Raw genomic sequence first — 19,611 nt, 5'->3', positions numbered from 1 at the left:
GGTGTGTGCACAGATCATGCGCATTCGGCTTCGGCCGATGTCCGCCAACATGGCGAAAAAGTTGTCTCTAGCAAAAACTTAAATTACTTGGGTATTCGAGTGAAATTCACTATTTTGAAAACAGGTGTTGAAGAGTACACACTTCTCTATCGTCATGTCTGGTTTTGACCAAGCAGGACTGCCGGGACCAGAGTTTATCACCCAAGGACTAACTACTGCACAAGATTTCGAAACTGTCAACTTCATAGAGAACTTTCAACAGGAAAACAGTATCATGCTGCCTTCTCTGCAACCTGCTTTGCCCTTTTTAGACCTCCATGACGTCCGCAGGTTACAGTTCAATAGTTTTGTGATGGAAAACTTGCGTGAAAAACTGCTTGATCAAGTGAAGGTTTTGGAAGTGGACAAACTAAAGAGTTTGCTCGATCAGTGCTTTCCGTTTATCCACGTGGCTCATCTCCGGCCAGTCGTGATGGAAGTCATGAAATATCTCCCAAAAGTCCCTGAAGAATGCCTTGAACAACTGGCAAATGATACTCAGTTGTACCAAGATTGCTCAATTGAGGTGAAAAGGCAGATCTGGATCAAGCATCATGCACTGTTTGGGGATGCGGTCGGTCCCCTTTTGAACCAATATGTAGAGGAAAAGTACAATGTTCTTCACTCCACAGAACCTTTAAATTCGCACACATTTTTTTCAGTTCCATCCAAAACAAGGCGACAGAATCCAGTTGTACAAAACTTAGCAAAGATGATAGGAAAATCTCTTGAACTGTATAATCTAGTGCTACAATTCCTGAGAACGTTGTTTTTAAGAACCAAAGAGGTTCATTACTGCACTCTTAGGTCAGAGTTACTGATGGCAGTGCATGATCTTGAAATTAAAGACATAAAGGACATTGATCCATGCCATAAATTTACTTGGTGTCTTGATGCCTGTATTCGAGAAAAAGTGATAGAAGGAAAAAGGACAAAGGAATTACAAGGATTCTTGGATCATGCAAAGCATAGTGAAGAACAGGTTCTTGGGTAAGGAGCTGTGTATATTATAATTAGAATATGAAATTAGAACATTTCTTAACCCAACATCAATACCTACATTATTCACTTTCTTCTCTATACACTTCCTTTGGTACTGACTAGGAGTATTTTTCCATTATCAAAGTCTCTTAGGTTAGGGATCATATCTGTTATCCTCTTGATCTTAATGAATGGTTCAGTGGTAGTACTGTAGTGAGAAATTAGATACTGGTCATGCCAATAGGTTTATGGTTGACAACTGTTTTAATGTCATCTCTACCTAACCCATTAACTCTTAGGAGTAGTAAACACACAGCTTCTCTTTATGATATGAAATTTGTTTTGCTGATAATCTTAGTATGTGGAAATGTGTAGTGGCTGAAAGGTTAAGTTGCAAACTAAATTGTGGGAGTGTTAAGGTTGATTATCCTATATAAGGAAACTTTTCAGCACTTTAACTTTCAGGTTTGATATGTATCTTTATCTCCTGGGTCTTGAAATAATTTGCTGGCTGGCTCTGGTCACAACCCATATTTGTCCAGGCAAACATCAATTATGTCATATCTCAATAACTCCCCCACCTCCCTCATCTAAAAAGTATTTTTAACTTGCTTTCATTGTACATGCAGCCTTAAAACTCAATGCGGACAAAATGATAGAGCTGTATATAAAACTTGACCTTAGCTTGTATCTGAATTTGCCATTATGATTTAAAAATTGGACAAAAGGTCAGGCCATCCAGGGAATTGACCAGGCTAAACCTTGTTTTTGACTGGACTTTTACTATAGAGCTACTGTTATTTCAAGCCCTGTCTCCTGTTAGACAGATTGATGATACTCTCTATTTAGGCAAATTTACCAGTGATATGGGAAGGATAGGAAATTTTTAAGGTAGAGAGGCAATATTCCTCAGAAAACTGGGGGAAGCTGTGGCACCCCTTAGACGTTAAGTTTGTGTTGTATTCTTTTTTTCCAAGTGAGACAACAGTGTAAGTCACCTGCAGGTTTTCCAGTATTTTAGGGCTCAGAGCTAATTGAAAAAAAAATTTTTTCCTCACAGAGATATTGCAATGATCCTTTGTGACCCATTTGCTATCAACACTGTTGCCAAGAGTGTAATCAAGCGTTTGCAAAGACTTGTTAACACTGAATCACTGCCTAAAGTAAGTTGTTTCACTTAAATTCTTGATTTTGCATTTTGAATTGTAAAGCACTTCTATTTGCAGTAGTTCACATGCAGACATAACCTCCACCCATTCTCCATCTGCTATATGGCAAATATGGTGTAAAATTTATGCATCTAGGTAATGTATTTTATTTGTGGTTTTTAATTATAATATCATGTTTGAGTGGTCAGATACCCTCATAAATTGAAGAGAATGTCTAACTTGGACTGGAAACACCAAAGAGATAAGAACACTGTATATATACTTGTGTATTACAGCTAACATTTTCCAGTTAAAAAAAAACAAACAGTAATATGGTTCCTTTTAAACGGACAGGTAACTGTTTTCAGCAGACAATCCTTCTTGTCCTATTGGTTTGAAATGGTATTTAAATATCCCTTTGATAATGAAGAGAAAAGCCATTGCCATTAATATTTTACGCTTATGACTCATAGCAGTCTACTCCATATTTCAGACATGTCAAGATGTGAGTTTTCTTTTACGAGTCTTGAACCTTGGAGTTAGTGCCTGGGAGATGATCAGTAATCAACATTTTACTGAAGTGGCCTTGGTAAGCTTTTATGATACCTTTTTTTATTTCATGTTCTCCCAGTCAAGTGGGAACCTCCATGGCCTAGCACTGGTATTATTCAATTATGCACAATCAATTAAAAGCTTCAACATCCCCCTCCCTTGGGCAATCTATGGGCATATGACCATCATCTTTGCACAGAGGTGGGAAATTTGAACCTTGCCTGGCTGGTTAGGGAATTTGAACTGGAAGTGTCAAGTCTTTGCAGCAGGATATTAGTGTTGTGTCTCTAAATATTAAGGTTTTTAAGGAAAATAGTTCACTTAAGCAAGTGAATGGTTGGGAAGAAAAGGTGTACCAGATCTAGGTATTAAAAGGTGGTCAATGTGTAGAACCTACCTGTCACTGATTTTGCCTTTTACCAAAAAATTGGGTGACACATTTGAACACAATGTTTGCCCCAAGGGGTGGGATTTTGATCAAATGAATCTTCAAAAGTTCAAATACCTGGGAAGTTCCCTGGTGGGTGGGGTGTTGAAGCTTCAAATTGATCAACACATTCCTATCTTTGAATTAATAAACTGTAAAAAAATTCTGATAGTGATTGAATATGTCAAAGAAATTCTTTATGCTTCCATAATGTAAAATGTGGAATTTTCCATAATAATTTTTATTATGGGATAAATTTCAGAGTGGAGAGCTGATTCACAAGTTTCTTCCAATACTTATGTCCCTGATGGTGGATAGCAGCCTCCACTCTTTGCACAGCAAACACCATGTTGATGATGATAATGCTGATGTGGAGGACCCTATCCAGTTCACTGACTACTTTGCTGAAATTACATCAGCCAACTCAGTTGCCTTCACACTTGCTTGGTGTTATCTTCTCCATGTCATTAATCAAAGAGACAGGTAATAAAAAACAGAGTTTTATTTGTAGAATTTTCATGAACCTTACAAAGCTTTGCCATATGAAAAAAAGAGTATTTGAGGATAATAAATCACCAAAAAAAAAATCATGCGTCACTCTCATTGAATTTTTAGATGCAATAGTTTGAAAAGTAGATGTTTATAGTGTAATTCTGGTCCAGGTGCAAGCCCAACTAGAAGAAGGAAAACAAGTGCATTATTTGAAAGTTAAGTGAATGAGAGCAGACCTCAATTAAGGACCTTCACTCACAATGTTACAAAGAGATTGTAAATAGTTAATAAAGCCCCTTCAAAAAAGGGGTTTTGACACTATTATGGGAAAGAAGTACAAAGAAACTTAGGGCCAGATAAACTACTGTTCCTCACAGCATGGAGCAAATCAATTTTCAAGACAGCCATGTCACAAAGTTTGCCATCAATGGTTGAAACTGATTATTTTCCTATAATGTGTGTTGTATCCATGTGACTGCAGACATACCCTTGTTGCCATCTTGCCTTGGTTTGTCAACACATGTCAAGAGCGAGCTTTGGATGAGGTCTCCCTTCACACTCTGACCAGTTCCCTAGCTGCTTGGCAGGAAGAGTTTACACATCCTGATTTTTGTGATGTGGTGTTTGACCAATTTCTTCTTCCCTTGGTGTCACACACAAGTGTAATGCGACACACCCTAAGATTGCTATCGTACATTTTTCCTAAATTGGATCCTCAAAAGGTGTTGCACATTCTGACCATTGCACAGCCATCAAGTGAGGTATGTACAATGTATAGTTGGTTTTGTGTTGTTTTTTTAATTTATGCACTCTCTTGAGAAGTAACAAAACACAAGGTTCTCAAGAGAAAACTTTATTATATTTGCCAGCCACTCTACCTGACAACTCTTTAAAAGAGGTGGAATTTTTTAAACAATAGCCTCAGAATGGTAAGGAACCATCTTCTAGTAAGTACTAATACATGCATGAGTGGTTTGTAAAGCCTATAGGAAACCTCAATTTACTGCACTTTGCATTTTATCAAAATCAAAAAGTAGAAAAGATTAAAAAATGTTTCAAATGAACTCAAACTCATCTCAATTACCAGTTTAAATTACTTACAGTTTATTGAACTTTGATGGGGTTGACTCAAAATTGAATGACCAAACTTATTGTCTTCATTCTGTAGAACATCTTAAGGCCTATTTACACAGCACGACTTTGTCGCATGCGACAAGCTTACGACAGGCCTACGACATGACTTAAGAGTCGTAAGCGAGTTGTAGGTTTGATTTACACGAAACAATTCGTGTCGTAAGCCTGTCATAAGCTTGTCGCATGCGGCAAAGTCGTACCGTGTAAACAGGCCCTTACAATTCCATTTTAACTTTCTGTAATTTGAGCCGGAAAAATAATTAAGAGTGGTGAAAATAGAATCTCAGAACATCTAGAAAGAAAATATACAGTATTGGTAGGGCCAGCCCCAAGCCGTCCCTCCCTTCCCCCACCCCCAAAGAATAAAACTTTTGTACTCAGGGTCCCAACTGCCTCCTTTCAGGGCACCAGTAATTCTTTTTCACTGGTGTAGTCTACTCATAATCTCTCTGAAAACCCTAAACCTTTATAGTAATGAATGATTATATGCATCCACATCCAACTTTTGCAGTCTTAAGATGGGTATTGTGACTTACTCTTGATTGTGATTGTATAAATGCTTTAACATTCACAGTTTACTTACCCTCCAGTTCAAATTTGGCAGAAAATTATAGCCTTTAATTAAGTCTCTTTGTAAATATGAGCACTATGGGTGGTCAATTTAGCACGCCATATTTCACTGTATGGCCTGCTAAATTCAAAAGTTTGATTGAACTGAAATCTTTCTTTGCCCCAATTTGAACCCAGCAATACAATTAATATATAGCTAACATTTTTTTTTAGTTGGTACTGGAAGTTATGTGTTACTAATTCCTATTTTTGGTTTGGATGTATGGTCCAATGGGCCACACACTTTGTGCTTGGATCATGAATCCAAGTGGAAAAAACATGGTCTGTAACTTACCATATAACTTACCATATAAATCTTGCCATCAGTCAGCACTTGAGGTGTGCACAGCAAAGTTCCATGTGAAAGTTGCCTAAAGTCTAGTTTTCAAAATGGGACAAGATATATGTGAACATTAATTAGAGGAATTTTATAAAAGTTTACGAAGCTGGACATGGATGGTTGTCAGTCCAAATGAGTGGGTGTAGTGTCAATGACATTTCCCCATTACTGTGTTGGTTATTTAATCACCCACACTTTTGTTATTTTTGCAAAAATTATTAACATAATTGTTACTAATAGTGGTCAAATGGTAATAGTATTTATTATTCAATTTATAACTACAGCACAATGAAGCTGTCCATGATCTTCATGCCATGGTAGTTGAACGCATTTCCAATTACAGTGCCCTTACACCTGGTTCATCATCTGTGGAGCAGCCATCTTCAGCATCGTCTTTGTCATCGTCGTCACACAGTCCACTGGAGTACATTCAGCCTGCCAGTAGCTAATCACGACCACAAAATAGAAAGTGAATTCCAATGATCACCTTTAAACTCCAAAATTATAGGTTTAGTTTGGCTGTTAAGTATTAATTAGTGGTGAAGACTTGCTCTGCTGTCTGGTCAAAACGGATGTGATCACATGTTTACATGGGATTGTGGGGCTTCAGAATCTTCTCATACTTATAAACCCAATGGTCATAGTGAAGGAGAGTTTTGATTTGTACTGAAGGGCATAGTTGAGTAGTGTGCTCTGCCATGGATAAGCAGAGCAGTTATTTACCAAACTGAAGGGTGTAGGGGAAAAATGGTGATGTTGATTTATGATAGTTTGAAATAGCAGACTCAAAAAAATGATTTCTTGCTCAATTTGCAGAGTGTGTTTTTCAATTATCTTTTAAAATTACTTTGTGGTAACTTAGGGAAGTGGTTGTTTTATTTTTCTTGGGGGTGGCCACAACTTTGCATTATTTGTATGCAATTATCTGTGGGTCATGTGGTGGGCTCAGCCTTAAAAGGGAAGAAAAATACTTTAAATGTTATTTAATTATTGTTATTTCTTAGCTCTGCTGTTGTAGTTTGTGTGGCTTGTCATTTACTAATTATAGTATTTAAGGCACCAGTATTTATAGAACTGGTAGATGGATACAAGGTACATCTTATTTTAATCTAAGAGGGTTCATTGTACCATTTAATGTAATGTAAATTATATAAATATTTCAATTTATAAAATAATTCAAATAGTACGCATGCTCTGATTGGCCATTTTACATGAGTGTATGTAAACACGGTTTTCGTTCCTCTTTCATTAGAAATTTTATAAAAGAAATGTAAAATGGTTTCTGTGTTTACATAGCCTGATGTAAACATGCGGGAGGTTGGGAGAACACTCAATAAGCTGGTAACTGCTCCGCTTCGCATCATGGTTTCCAACGCTTATCTCATGTTCTCTCAACCTCCCATGTGTTTACATCAGGCTATGTAAACATGGAAACCATTTTACATTTCTTCATTCTCACACAAAACTTCATGGAATCTCTGTGATGAAAGCATCCAGTGCCTAGGTGAAGTTACGTGTACTTGGATTTATAGTGACTGTTTAATTGAATTGAAGTCAAAACCAAATAAATTCAATAAACGAGGATGTGTGTTTTTAGAAATAAAATTTAACCAGAAACATTCAATTAAACAAGAAATGAAGATTGTTTTCCTCTATAATTGCAAGATACATTTACTACATCCTTCAGGCTGACAGAAGTCATTCATAGGTGAAATGTTTTCACCCATTTGATGTTATCCATAACATCTTTGAAACAATGTCATGCTTTACTTCTGATTTTTAAGTATTGAATGTACTTCTTTTTTTTCTGGCATTCTGGATAATTTCATATAGTTGTCTTGATGTTATGTGTTTTTGTGTTAAAAAGATACATTCTTGAATTCAGATTAGGAAGAATTTGATAAGTAAGATGTGGCAGTAGTGTAGTCTATGTTTAAAAAAATAAATTTTATGGTTGCAAAAATGAAAAAACCTTACAGATTTAGTTAACTGTGCCTATTTATCTAGCTGGTTCAGTTAGTCATGTATTAAAAAGTACCTTTTTTACAAACAAATGCAATAAATACTTTCAATGATGTTCTCAGAAATGTACAGCTAGATAATTTTTTTTAGTTTCCCTTACCAATGGGATAATCACTCTATCACTCTCATGGATAAGAACCCATTTGGAGACTTTCCTTGTCAACATGGTCACACCACTTCACGTAGATGATCAGACTACCTTGCCGACATAGTTACTAGCTCAACCAGGTTTTTGTCCTATCACCCTTAGATAGTCACACTACCTCACTGACATAGTTACCCTTCCACCCCCCACAGTCATAGTATGCTACTTGATTTACACCGCTCAGGGTAGCCCCTTCAGATGCAGAAAGCTGTCTGTTATCAATGGGAGCCCTGAACACAATAACGTACTAAAACTATGGTATACATATGCATTACACTGATACTGATAGTAATATAGATAGAAAACTATGTACAAATAAAAAAAAATTGTCATATTACCTCACTACATAGTTACCCTGCCACTAGTACATGGTTACACTACCTCACCTACATAGTTACCCCACCACCAGTACATGGTTACACTACCTAACCTACATAGTTACCCTTTCACCCCCACATAGTCATACTACGTTACTTGAATGGTCACACTACCTCAACCATATTGTTGCATTATCTCACTGCATAGTTACCTCATCAATTCTCCTGCTTTCTAAATCTGAAAATTACAAGCAACTTGACAGACTGAATCTTGATACTATTTAAATGACTGCCTTGCCATGATGATGGTGACTAACCCATGGATGCAAAATGTTATTGCTGGTATCACTATGATGTACATAGTGAAAAGTACTATCAGCATTTGCAAGATTGACTAGCTTGTTCAGAAGGCAAGAGAATTTACTGTCATAGCATAAGAACTCCAAACTGTGTTGACTTTCCAAGGGGAAGTTACTCATTAGTTAACCCTCTAACTTCCATGAGTGACCAAGACAGAGTTTCTCCTTACATCATCAATTCCATGTCAAACAGATTAGCAAAGAGAGGATAGAAAAATATCAATTAGGGAATAATATTATTTGTTGATCCAATACCAAATTCTCCAAACTACCACAATGAGAGTTGTATGGCATACTGAAAGGAGAATTATCAATGAGATCCTGGGAGTGCAAGGGTTAAAGGGATACTCAACCAATACAGATCACAATGCAAGATACTAAGGTCCAAAATAATAAAATTTCGCCATGGTAGGTAGAAGGGGATTAGAGATGTAATAAATTCTCTGCTCTTCTGGTGTCTTTACCATCCATTTCAACTAGTAAAAGTAACTGAACACATTTGAAATTCATGTTTATTGCATTTTATTTTCTATATATTACTCAGTGCTCTCATTCATTGCAATATCTGCCACCTTAACTAGTGATCCCTCACTCTAGAAAATTTTAAGTTTCAAATATCCAAATAGTTGAAAAAATGTATCAAGTAATATTGTGACATGTAATCAAAGATTAAATATTAATGTGCCATTAGTAATGTCATGATTAAATGCAATTTTTCTTATGTGATAAAAATGAAAAACCATTCAAATTACAATAAGCTGGGAATAATTTGTTAATAGCATGAATTGGAATACAAAATTAACAGTGCCTCCTGACACTAACCATGTGCCATTTAATTACAAGGCTGCTTGAATTAAGTGTAAATGACTTTTAAATGATAATAATTTTATAATACCAAAATTGTAGTAAACCAAGCCCTAGAACAAGGGCATTTCTACACAATCATGAAATTTTAATAAATTGAGTTTTCGAGAAGAGATCGTCAATTAAATTTGAGCATTACTGGAGCTATGGTAGGGTGTGTTTGATTGATGTCTTGATAAGTTTAGTCTCCTATACATTAAAATCCTTTATTGCTTACAGTATCAAAATCTAATGCTGTACTGAAAACCTAAAATGTCTTAAGTTTCAGCAAGACTGTAAATAACAGAAGAGTTACCAGTGAGGAGACATGAATCAAAATGATCACCAGCATATGAAAGCACTATCCATACCCAACAGCTTGTTGCTTCATCTACTTTGACTAACTATGGTCAGCCTTTGGAATAAAAATTAATTGAAATCCTTAAAAAGCATAATCCCAAAAAATGTTTGCATCCTCAGTTTTTTTTTCAGGGTCATTGCCCGCATATTTTACAAGTACCTTTTTGGAAAAATAGTGCTCATATTTGCATCTGCATGTACAAAATGTTTATGATTCAAATAAGGTAAGAAATTTGAGGTATATTTTTTCAACAATATAAAATATTGATAAAAACTGTGACATTATGTTAAAAGCTGTATAAATACACAAATGCATAAATTCAGAGCATAAAAATAAAGGATATACTGTACATTGCAAAAAATTTAAGCTTCTGTGACTCTGTATGTGATATATACAATTCATTTGAAAATATTAATTCAAAACTTGATGTGTGAAAAATCATGCTACTTGCATTCTAACTCCTACATTTGACTGTCAGTGGCCCACAGATGTCTTTTGAGTGCACCCTTATCACTACACTGGGCAAACATTTAACCATAGAAAGCAGCTGTACCTGACAACCTTCAACTTGTTGTCTTGCAAATGACTACCAGGCCACCAATCTACTCAATGTTTTCACATGATGGGTTAAATATGACAACAGACCTCAATTTTTATTTTTTCAAGACAGTCCCACCCTCTGCTCTGTCATCATCCCTACTCAAGAAAAATTCTCATAATCATTACTCAGACTTAACCCTGACAAAAAATTATATTCCCCAGAGCACTATGTAATTATTAAAATATTTTTGTCAACAACAGATAATTCTTTGTATGCATATAACCAGGAACAACACAAGGAAAATCAGTGGTCAGAGATTTCCCCTGCACATAAAATTAACCCTCCACCCTAATTATGATTATAGTGTTTAAGTTTTTTTTAAGAGAATATTGCTGACTAGTTTTACACCCTCAAAAAATTATGTGCAGTCCTTCCTTTTTCAGGAAAGTCTGTTGCATGAGTAAAATAAAAAGGGTAGTGAAAAAAAAAATTGATGTAAGTGCATCACTTGGAACTATGGAAGTGAGGCGCATGAAAGTACATTAACCTTACAGCTAGTACTTTTTGTGCACCTCAATTCTCAATTCTCCTTTAAGTATTATCCTCCATTCTATGAGCATTTGAATTAATGTTTCATTCTAGTCAAAATAAAGACAATTTAAAAAGCCATCTCAAAAAATCTTACAATAACTGTGACAAGATAGGTGATGCAAAGGACTACCAAGACTACCTGTCAGAATTGATGTTAAAAGGTGCCATTCAAAACAGGAGATGTTCCACTGCTGTTTTGAGGTAAAGAGGTGTTGGCTTTGCTGCCTACTCCATTAAACTGCGTTAAACTACCATTACTGGCTGAATTAACTTTACCAGGTTCAAAATTTGTAGAACTGTCAAATGTAAACTGTAGAAACTGCTGAGGAAAAGGTTCATGTCTTGGTTCAACCATTTCAAGATCAGATGAGCCCAAATCCACAAGGGTAGGAAGAGGGCCACTTTCAGGAACTGTGTTTCGGATAAAAGATTCTGCACTTGCAACTTTGCTGCTTGACTGTAGGGAAGTAACACTACCATCAAGAGGATCCATTACACTTCGATGTGACATCACAGGGCTTGGAGTCATAGCTGGAGGAGGAATAGTGGGAAATACAGGATCACCAAGCATTCTTCGTTTCTGTGCGGCTGTTGCTGCTGATAACAACCCATCCTTGACTGGAGAGGAGCCCACAGATGATGAAACTTGTGAGTGTAATGCTGATCCTGAAGATATCTTTCCATCCATATCCAGACTAAGGCTTACACCAGAATCACCTCGACCACGCATTTGATTCTGCATAGTCTGAACTTGATCAACCAATTGTGTTATTGTTGTTATCAAGTCCTTATTTTGCTTGAGCACTTGGTCCAGTTGATTCTGTTAAATATAATATGCATTGAGTTAACCATCTTATATAATCTTTAGGGAGTCAGCACTGAAGTCTATTTGGGGAACACAAGATATGGGGATTGAACATACAATTCTCTGTCAAACAGTTTTGAACACTAAGAGTTCAGGCAGATTAGCTAACACAAATAACATACTAGACAACATTTCATCTTTCACCATAAGAGACACTGATGACAAAGTTACTGATACTTAAACCCTTTGACCCTTAAAGTGACCAGCATCTAATTTCTCCCTACAGTATAACCCCTGAATCACACTTAACGATCACAAGATTCTTTTCAACACCTTAAAGTTTATGGAAATCAGTTTGGAGAATAAGCACACTAATGTTAGAATTTAAATGGTTGATACTGGCCCTTATTTGATCTACTTATTTTCTAACAGTTCAACATATAAGCATAAATTGTGTATTATTATGTTCAGTGCTGCTATATACAAGGTGAAATTCCAATTGACAAAGATTAGGAAAAGGCAATAACACAAACAAGAAATGGTAATGAAAAAAAAACTTGAAAATGGTAGATCAGATATATGTGCACAGTACCTGAAGAACCTGTCTTGCAGCTGCCTCGTCATCAAGATGTTGTGACAAAAGCTTTATCTTTGCCTGGGCTGCCTGTGTCTCTTGCCTTTGATGATCCAGCTGCTGTTGATATATGTGACGCAGCTGTTGAATTGTTAAGGGTGCAATACCAGCTTCTGCCTCCGGCGGGTAATCCTTGGCAGCCCACACTGAGTCTGATGAGAAATCAATCTGAAAAGGCCAGAAGGACAACTGAAATTAAATTCAAGCAATCCCTACATGCATAACATCCAAAAATGTGTTTTAAAACACAAAATGTTTGCAAATCCCTTCCTTTTTTGATGAAAACAAAAAAATTCAATCTCTTTTCCTGATAACAAAAATTGCTCCTTGACTAAACTTTAGGGCAGCACACTGTATATTGGCTCACAAGCAACTGTGTAGATGTTTCCATTTACAATATCAAACCAAAATTTCACAGATAAGTGTTGATAACCTCTTACATATTACATGCAATATCATTCACTCATTGTGTGGGACTAGAAAAACACCCACCTGTCCACCAGCAGAATTTGTCCCTTCTGTTGCTGTGGGTACATCACTTGTAGGCCCATCAGTTTCTGAGGAAATGAGAATAGAAGCAATCACAAAGTATTTCTTTAATAGTAAATTATATCAAGTCTAGATATCAAAATACTGCAAGGCTTTCTGTGCACTATCCCCTCCATACGTTATGCTGATTGTTGAAAGACAAATTACTGTAGTTTTCCTTTCAGAAACACTTAAATCATTATAAAAGTTAAAAAATTTTTTCCAAACTCGGAGCTAAAAATTAAAACTTATGAAATATTTCGTCTGTATTTCGACCGGACTTCATCAGTCAATGATATGAATGTTAAAAAAGATGAATTTTAAAAAGGTTTTTTAACGCCTCTTGGGGGTTAGAATTGTGTCATAGATCGCTGCTAATTCGTAACCATTGTCTCTGTTTAACGCCGGTTTCGTAAGTTTAATTTGAATAGCTTCTTTTATCCTGCGTTTAAAGGTGTTAACTTCGGTTGATAGTACTTTTGTCTTATTTGGGTCCACCGAGTGGCCCTCTAGGCGACAATGCTCGTGAACCGCTGATGAACTTCTTGATTGGTGTTCTTTCACCCTGATTTCCAGAGCGCGGGCCGTTTCACCAACGTACTCCTTGTTACACTTCTCACAATGGATCTGGTACACAGTACCGCATTTCTTGAGATTGACAGTCGTGTCCTTGACACGTACCAATTGTGATCTTAAAGAATTGACGGGTTTATGAATAAGTGTAACATTGTGTGACTTGAATGCTCTTTGCAGGCGTTCCGAGATACCTTTGATGTATGGCGTTGATGCATAGATTTTCTTCTCGTTTTGAGGCTCTTCGGTATCTTCTGTTGTAGATTTTGGACGTGGTATTGTTAGCATCCATTCTGGATAGTTATTCATTTTTAGAGCTTGCTTGACATGCTGTGTTTCTCTAGTTCTGTCCTCGTTTTCCGTAACCAAGGTCTGAGCTCTCAACATCAGGGTGTTAACCACAGCTCTTTTGTGTTGTAGATGATGGTTTGACTGGAAGTTTAGGTACTGGTCCGTGTGCGTAGGTTTGCGGTACACTGAGATCTTGGTAGAACCATCTTGGTTAATACTCACACAGGTATCAAGGAAAGGAATCCTGCCATCCTTTTCTTGTTCCGAAGTGAACTGGATGTGTTGGTCAGTGGAGTTTAGATGTTCTGAGAAGGAATCGACGGCGTTTTCTTGAATCTTGGCCATCGTGTCATCAACATATCGATACCACATAGTTGGAGGGGTGGGGGCGGTGTCCAGAGCTTTGCTCTCGAACTGTTCCATGTAGAGATTGGCCACTACAGGGGAAATTGGAGACCCCATTGCGGCTCCTTTCTTTTGTTTATAGAATTCGTCCTGGAATGTTAAGTATGTGCTCGAGAGGCACATCTCTAGTAGAACAGATAATTGGGCGATATCTAACGGGCATCTGTCCGGTAAGCTCTGGTCACTTCCCAGTTTGGCTCTGACAACTGGAATGGCTTCATTGATCGGAATGCTGGTAAACAGTGAGGAAACATCGTATGAAACGAGTTTCTGTCCAGGGGGTACTTCAAGTTCTGCAATCTTGTTGACAAAGTCTTCACTGTTAACGATGTGATGACTGTTGAGGCCAACAAGAGGTTTCATAATCTTAGCAAGGAACTTGGCAGTGTCGTACATCACGCTACCAATGCTCGAAACTATTGGCCGTAGCGGTACGTCTTTCTTGTGAATCTTGGGTAGCCCGTAGAACTTTGGGACATTCTCTGCTGTGGGGTACAGTTGATTGTAAAGATAATTAGGGATTCTCTCTTCTTTGCACCACTCCTTCAAGGTTTGAATAAGTTTGTTTTTGATGGCTCTGGTTGGGTCGGATGTTAATTTTTCATACGTATTGGTATCGTCTAGGAGAGCCTTCCTACGCACACGGACCAGTACCTAAACTTCCAGTCAAACCATCATCTACAACACAAAAGAGCTGTGGTTAACACCCTGATGTTGAGAGCTCAGACCTTGGTTACGGAAAACGAGGACAGAACTAGAGAAACACAGCATGTCAAGCAAGCTCTAAAAATGAATAACTATCCAGAATGGATGCTAACAATACCACGTCCAAAATCTACAACAGAAGATACCGAAGAGCCTCAAAACGAGAAGAAAATCTATGCATCAACGCCATACATCAAAGGTATCTCGGAACGCCTGCAAAGAGCATTCAAGTCACACAATGTTACACTTATTCATAAACCCGTCAATTCTTTAAGATCACAATTGGTACGTGTCAAGGACACGACTGTCAATCTCAAGAAATGCGGTACTGTGTACCAGATCCATTGTGAGAAGTGTAACAAGGAGTACGTTGGTGAAACGGCCCGCGCTCTGGAAATCAGGGTGAAAGAACACCAATCAAGAAGTTCATCAGCGGTTCACGAGCATTGTCGCCTAGAGGGCCACTCGGTGGACCCAAATAAGACAAAAGTACTATCAACCGAAGTTAACACCTTTAAACGCAGGATAAAAGAAGCTATTCAAATTAAACTTACGAAACCGGCGTTAAACAGAGACAATGGTTACGAATTAGCAGCGATCTATGACACAATTCTAACCCCCAAGAGGCGTTAAAAAACCTTTTTAAAATTCATCTTTTTTAACATTCATATCATTGACTGATGAAGTCCGGTCGAAATACAGACGAAATATTTCATAAGTTTTAATTTTTAGCTCCGAGTTTGGAAAAAATTTTTTTAACTTTTATTATGCTTCCGGAGCAGGAAATTAACGTTTTTGATTGTACTTAAATCATTGATCATTACAAAGGAGATGGGAGAGAAATGTTTTGCACCCTAAATCAAAGCCTTCATTACTGGTAATACTTTCTAATGCCTGACTCACCAAGTTTATCCTGTTCATTCTTTATATTATTTTCTTGGGCCACTTGACTGAGTGTTCTCCTGTGACACACCTCAAAAGCTTGGCCTACTGTCCTCACAATGTGTATAGCATCCGCCTAATGAGAGAGTCAGACAACATACTAGGTCAGTTTCAGAAAATTTTACACAAAAACTTACGGGAATATTTTATAAAAAAAAAATCAATTACTGTACTTCCTTAAATAATCAAGTGCATGGGGCATAATCAAATTGTACTTTTACTAAGCACTTAATAAGTCTTTCTTTAAACAAAATTTGGTGGATAAATCTTTAGATAACAATAAAAGTATGGCATTCTACATGTAAACACAGGGATACAGAAGTAATTGCGAGTGGCTTAGCAGAGAAGAAACTTTACTCCAGACCTACATGTACTGGTGCCATTGTAGTTGAAGCTCAATATATTTAAAACATGGTGACAGTAGAAACTTGATTATTTGTATCTGTACATCTGAAGAAGATGAAAGAGAGAGAGAGAGGAAGGGAATGGAAGTCCTTCTTCAAGGAGTGCTTATTTCATCATTTGGCCAAGGCCATAGATGCTTATTCAGGGAAGATCATGCATTAGAATGCACCAAATGTTGAAGTTGAAGATTCCTTCAGCAATCTTAATACTGGTATAATCCCTTGATAAAACAGCCTATGCTTGTAGGTTGCTCTGTTAACAATGCATACACTTCTAAGTACTGCACATCAGAGATTACTACTTTTACCTTGTTACTTGCTTTAAATACACTGCATTTAAAAAGATCATCATCCTTTGAAATAAAACTAAAGATCTGCAGATCTTGGGAATCATGTGAGACATAGAAGATTCTGAAATGTCAGAAAAAATGTCAACCACTTAGATCTGAAATAAACTGGAAATGTTATGTTAAAATGCAATATGTATTTCTTATAAAGCTTGAACCATGTATAATGATGAGCCAGTTGTCATTTATTTACCTGTTAATAGGGTATTGCATAACTTCTGTTTCGACATAGGAGTTTTTCTTTTTCTGAAACAAATTAGAAATATGGTTTCAGCATAATGCGTATCTCTCCTCCCAGGAGTATAAATGGGTGAGGTGAAACTGACTGGCAAACCTGACAAAATGTTGTAGGATGATCTAATCCCTTCACACTACAGAAACTGGGCATGAGCTACAGCCATTTAGCCACTTGGATAGATTACTTACTTTACCTCTACTGTTAAATTTTCTCCACATTTGTGTCGTGCATTAAAAATGTCTGCAAACTGACACAAGGGTGCTAGACCAAAAGTCTAACAAGATCTAACCTTAGCCAACATCCATCTCCATCTGAGTTTTATTACAAACTAGTCCACAATGAAAATATTTTACATTGAATTGGGTGGAAAAACTTTTAGAGTGAACTTCAAGTGACAATCTAAGCTATGAATCCTTTTTAGTCTAGAAAACACTTCTGGAGTGTCTTAAAAATGTTGCAGCAATTTTTGACAAAGAAATCTTCCAGTCATGTGTATGGAACATTATGCAACAGTATTTTTCTACGTTTGACCTGCAGTCAACATCTTTTAAGCCAAAAACAACAGGAAGCCGCTAGACATCTAAATATAGGTCAGCCAGTTAAGAAAAACTGTTGCAAAATATGCATGGCAAAAAAAAAAGTTTACATGTTGTGTGATCCAGCTGCGCTTGCCTTCCTCCCTTCGAACGACTTTAATTCCACTCACAGCAACAGAGAGTTCTGTCCTTTCCTTCTTGGTACCATAGACTTTGTATTCATACTGGAAAATACATCATTAAGAAATCAGACAAAAATTCTGCTACAGCAACACATTTTTAAGAGAAACATGCTGGGTAAAGAAAAATATTTAATTTACTAATAGGACCTTCAAAATTTTTGGCTTAAAATGTCATTGTTAACCATTAAAGAATTATGTCTACTACAAAAAGGAATAAACTGATAATGTCAAACATTCTAATTAATTATTTTTTGATACTGTGAAACTTAAATCACATTTTTTTAAATTAAATATTTGGAGTTCATTGAGAAATTTATGGCGATGAAAACCTGAAGGGGCAGTGTCAAGGGCTAATTTAGCCTCGGGTGAGAATTGCGTATTCCTGAGACTTCTTTATTAGATTCAATTTAATTTAGTCATAATAAATCGATTACAGAATCTGCATCGGATAAGACCGCCTTAAACAACATCATCATAAAAGACAGCCTACTGAACACAATATTTTGGGAATACGTGCAAATAATTTTTAAAATAGTATCAAACGATATCATACAAAACTTATAAGTTTTGCCTCTTTACCCGTATTCGTCGCATAGCAGTGACTATTTCAGCTCTGCTGCTAGGTTTATGAATTTCTTTCGTCCCAATATACTGCGAGAAAGATTAAAAGAAGACAAATATGTATTATTCACACCTTCAACACAGTTCTCAAGCGTAAACAACTGTTTTATCACGAACCAATTTATAATTGCCGCAATTGAAATAAATAATGTCAGGTAACATTCAAAAGCTACCGGAAAACAATTTAAGAACCCTTAAGAAAACTCTTTTTAGATGATTTCCTCGAGTGACAAGTATTTCATTGGTTACGTGTTTAGATAAATTAAAAAATGCAAAAGCTGCACCACCTTAACTTTGAAGGCAATTCCATGTTCGAACGCGTCTTCGTTGTGCACTGGGGACTTACTATCATAGGCTTCTTCGACGAGGTCGTAATCATGTCTTCGCAATTTACCTGGCATTATTGGTAAAAACTGATTTATCAAATATTCGTCATTCTATTCATGAGCAACCACAAATCTAAGAACACCACTCTACTGCAACAATAAGGTATACGCAACGACAACATTAGCGCTCGAATGCATATGATGAGATTCTTCAGCGTTCGTAAAATGTTCGGAACAAAGCGTCGTCGTCCGGAAAATCCCGAGGTGCAAGGACGTGTCGGATCGCGGAAATTTTCCGCAGTTTAAGGAAATAATTTGAAAATTTAGAAAAGAATTCCAGAAAGCTCTACCCGGTTGTCATCCAAATTTCAAGTGTTTTTCTAGAAAAGTAATGAATTTACTTAGAGAGGGCATGCTGCGAATCTCCTCGTAGGCTCTCGTCTCAAATATCACAGAATCCTACACGATTACTATTCATGAGACTTAAATGATCTATCAACAAATAGTCTCTTTGCTCGTAGGCCATCGTTCGGAGCACGAGTGAAAAAGGCACCGCTTAAGATCAGCTAAAGAAAACTACTATGTACAAAATAAGATTCCAAAAATGAAGAACATAACATTCTGCTCAGACGCAACCGTAAACACTTGCAAAGCTCATCATATAAAGAAAAGATAATTATGATTTAAGATTCAGTCTTTCGGGGCCATTGGCGTGGGAGTTTTTGGAGGTCTTTTCTCTGGGCTATTGATGCAATCGTTTATTTATGGAGCTTAATTCTATTTTTGTCAAGTAAATGACGACAGTGGTGGACTTCAGGTATTGCATCAGCAGGGGCAGAGAAGATAGGCAAGTTCTTCGGAGAGACTTTTGTCTTATGCATGACGTGAACTCAAGTCATCATTATCACATCCGACATTTGTCTTCATTCTTAACTTGATTTTTTTTAAACTACCATTTCAGTTCCTCATTCAGTTAGATGCAAAGTCATTCATTCTGATCTATTTCAATTATCATTTCGGTCCTTCATTCAGTTAAAGGCAAAGTCATTCATTCTCATTTGTTTTAATTATCATGTCAGTTATTTACTTAGGTGGATGCGAAGTCAATGATAACATCTGTTCGCTCACCCCTTGAATCTGGGTTTGCGTTTTTGTTTTAGGCTTACTACATGC

At 36.8% G+C, this 19,611-nt stretch overlaps 2 protein-coding genes across 2 annotated transcripts; one reads left to right on the top strand and one right to left on the bottom strand.

The window, feature by feature from the left end:
• The first annotated feature begins 7 nt into the window (after positions 1-7).
• LOC113679968 (negative elongation factor B) lies at positions 8-7,809 on the top strand. The gene is made up of 6 exons (XM_027196953.2): positions 8-1,029; positions 2,081-2,183; positions 2,662-2,757; positions 3,410-3,630; positions 4,121-4,400; positions 6,007-7,809. The coding sequence occupies exons 1-6, from the start codon at positions 155-157 to the stop codon at positions 6,169-6,171; spliced, it is 1,740 nt and encodes a 579-aa protein (XP_027052754.2). The 5' UTR covers positions 8-154; the 3' UTR covers positions 6,172-7,809.
• A 1,254-nt stretch (positions 7,810-9,063) lies between these two features.
• Positions 9,064-18,801, bottom strand: LOC113679987 (carboxyl-terminal PDZ ligand of neuronal nitric oxide synthase protein). The gene is made up of 9 exons (XM_027196980.2): positions 18,400-18,801; positions 18,071-18,142; positions 17,420-17,533; positions 16,729-16,781; positions 16,497-16,599; positions 15,746-15,860; positions 12,833-12,897; positions 12,299-12,508; positions 9,064-11,721 (listed from the first exon to the last, which is right to left on the bottom strand). Exons 1-9 carry the CDS (start codon positions 18,511-18,513, stop codon positions 11,056-11,058), a joined length of 1,512 nt encoding a protein of 503 aa, XP_027052781.2. The 5' UTR covers positions 18,514-18,801; the 3' UTR covers positions 9,064-11,055.
• Positions 18,802-19,611: the final 810 nt, after the last annotated feature.

The sequence above is a fragment of the Pocillopora damicornis genome, chromosome 4, assembly GCF_964200805.1.
Source record: "Pocillopora damicornis chromosome 4, jaPocDami1.2, whole genome shotgun sequence".
Lineage (NCBI taxonomy): Eukaryota > Metazoa > Cnidaria > Anthozoa > Scleractinia > Pocilloporidae > Pocillopora > Pocillopora damicornis.
This window is presented reverse-complemented; position numbering and strand designations above follow the sequence as displayed.

Coding starts and splice junctions, on each gene's coding strand:
- LOC113679968 (XM_027196953.2), top strand. CDS start 155: ATGTCTGGTTTTGACCAAGCAGGACTGCCGGGACCAGAGTTTATCACC. Junction 1,030..2,080: donor AGTGAAGAACAGGTTCTTGG/GTAAGGAGCTGT, acceptor TTTTCCTCACAG/AGATATTGCAATGATCCTTT. Junction 2,184..2,661: donor ACACTGAATCACTGCCTAAA/GTAAGTTGTTTC, acceptor TCCATATTTCAG/ACATGTCAAGATGTGAGTTT.
- LOC113679987 (XM_027196980.2), bottom strand. CDS start 18,513: ATGCCAGGTAAATTGCGAAGACATGATTACGACCTCGTCGAAGAAGCC. Junction 17,534..18,070: donor CTGCTATGCGACGAATACGG/GTAAAGAGGCAA, acceptor TGTATTTTCCAG/TATGAATACAAAGTCTATGG. Junction 12,898..15,745: donor GAATGAACAGGATAAACTTG/GTGAGTCAGGCA, acceptor TCATTTCCTCAG/AAACTGATGGGCCTACAAGT.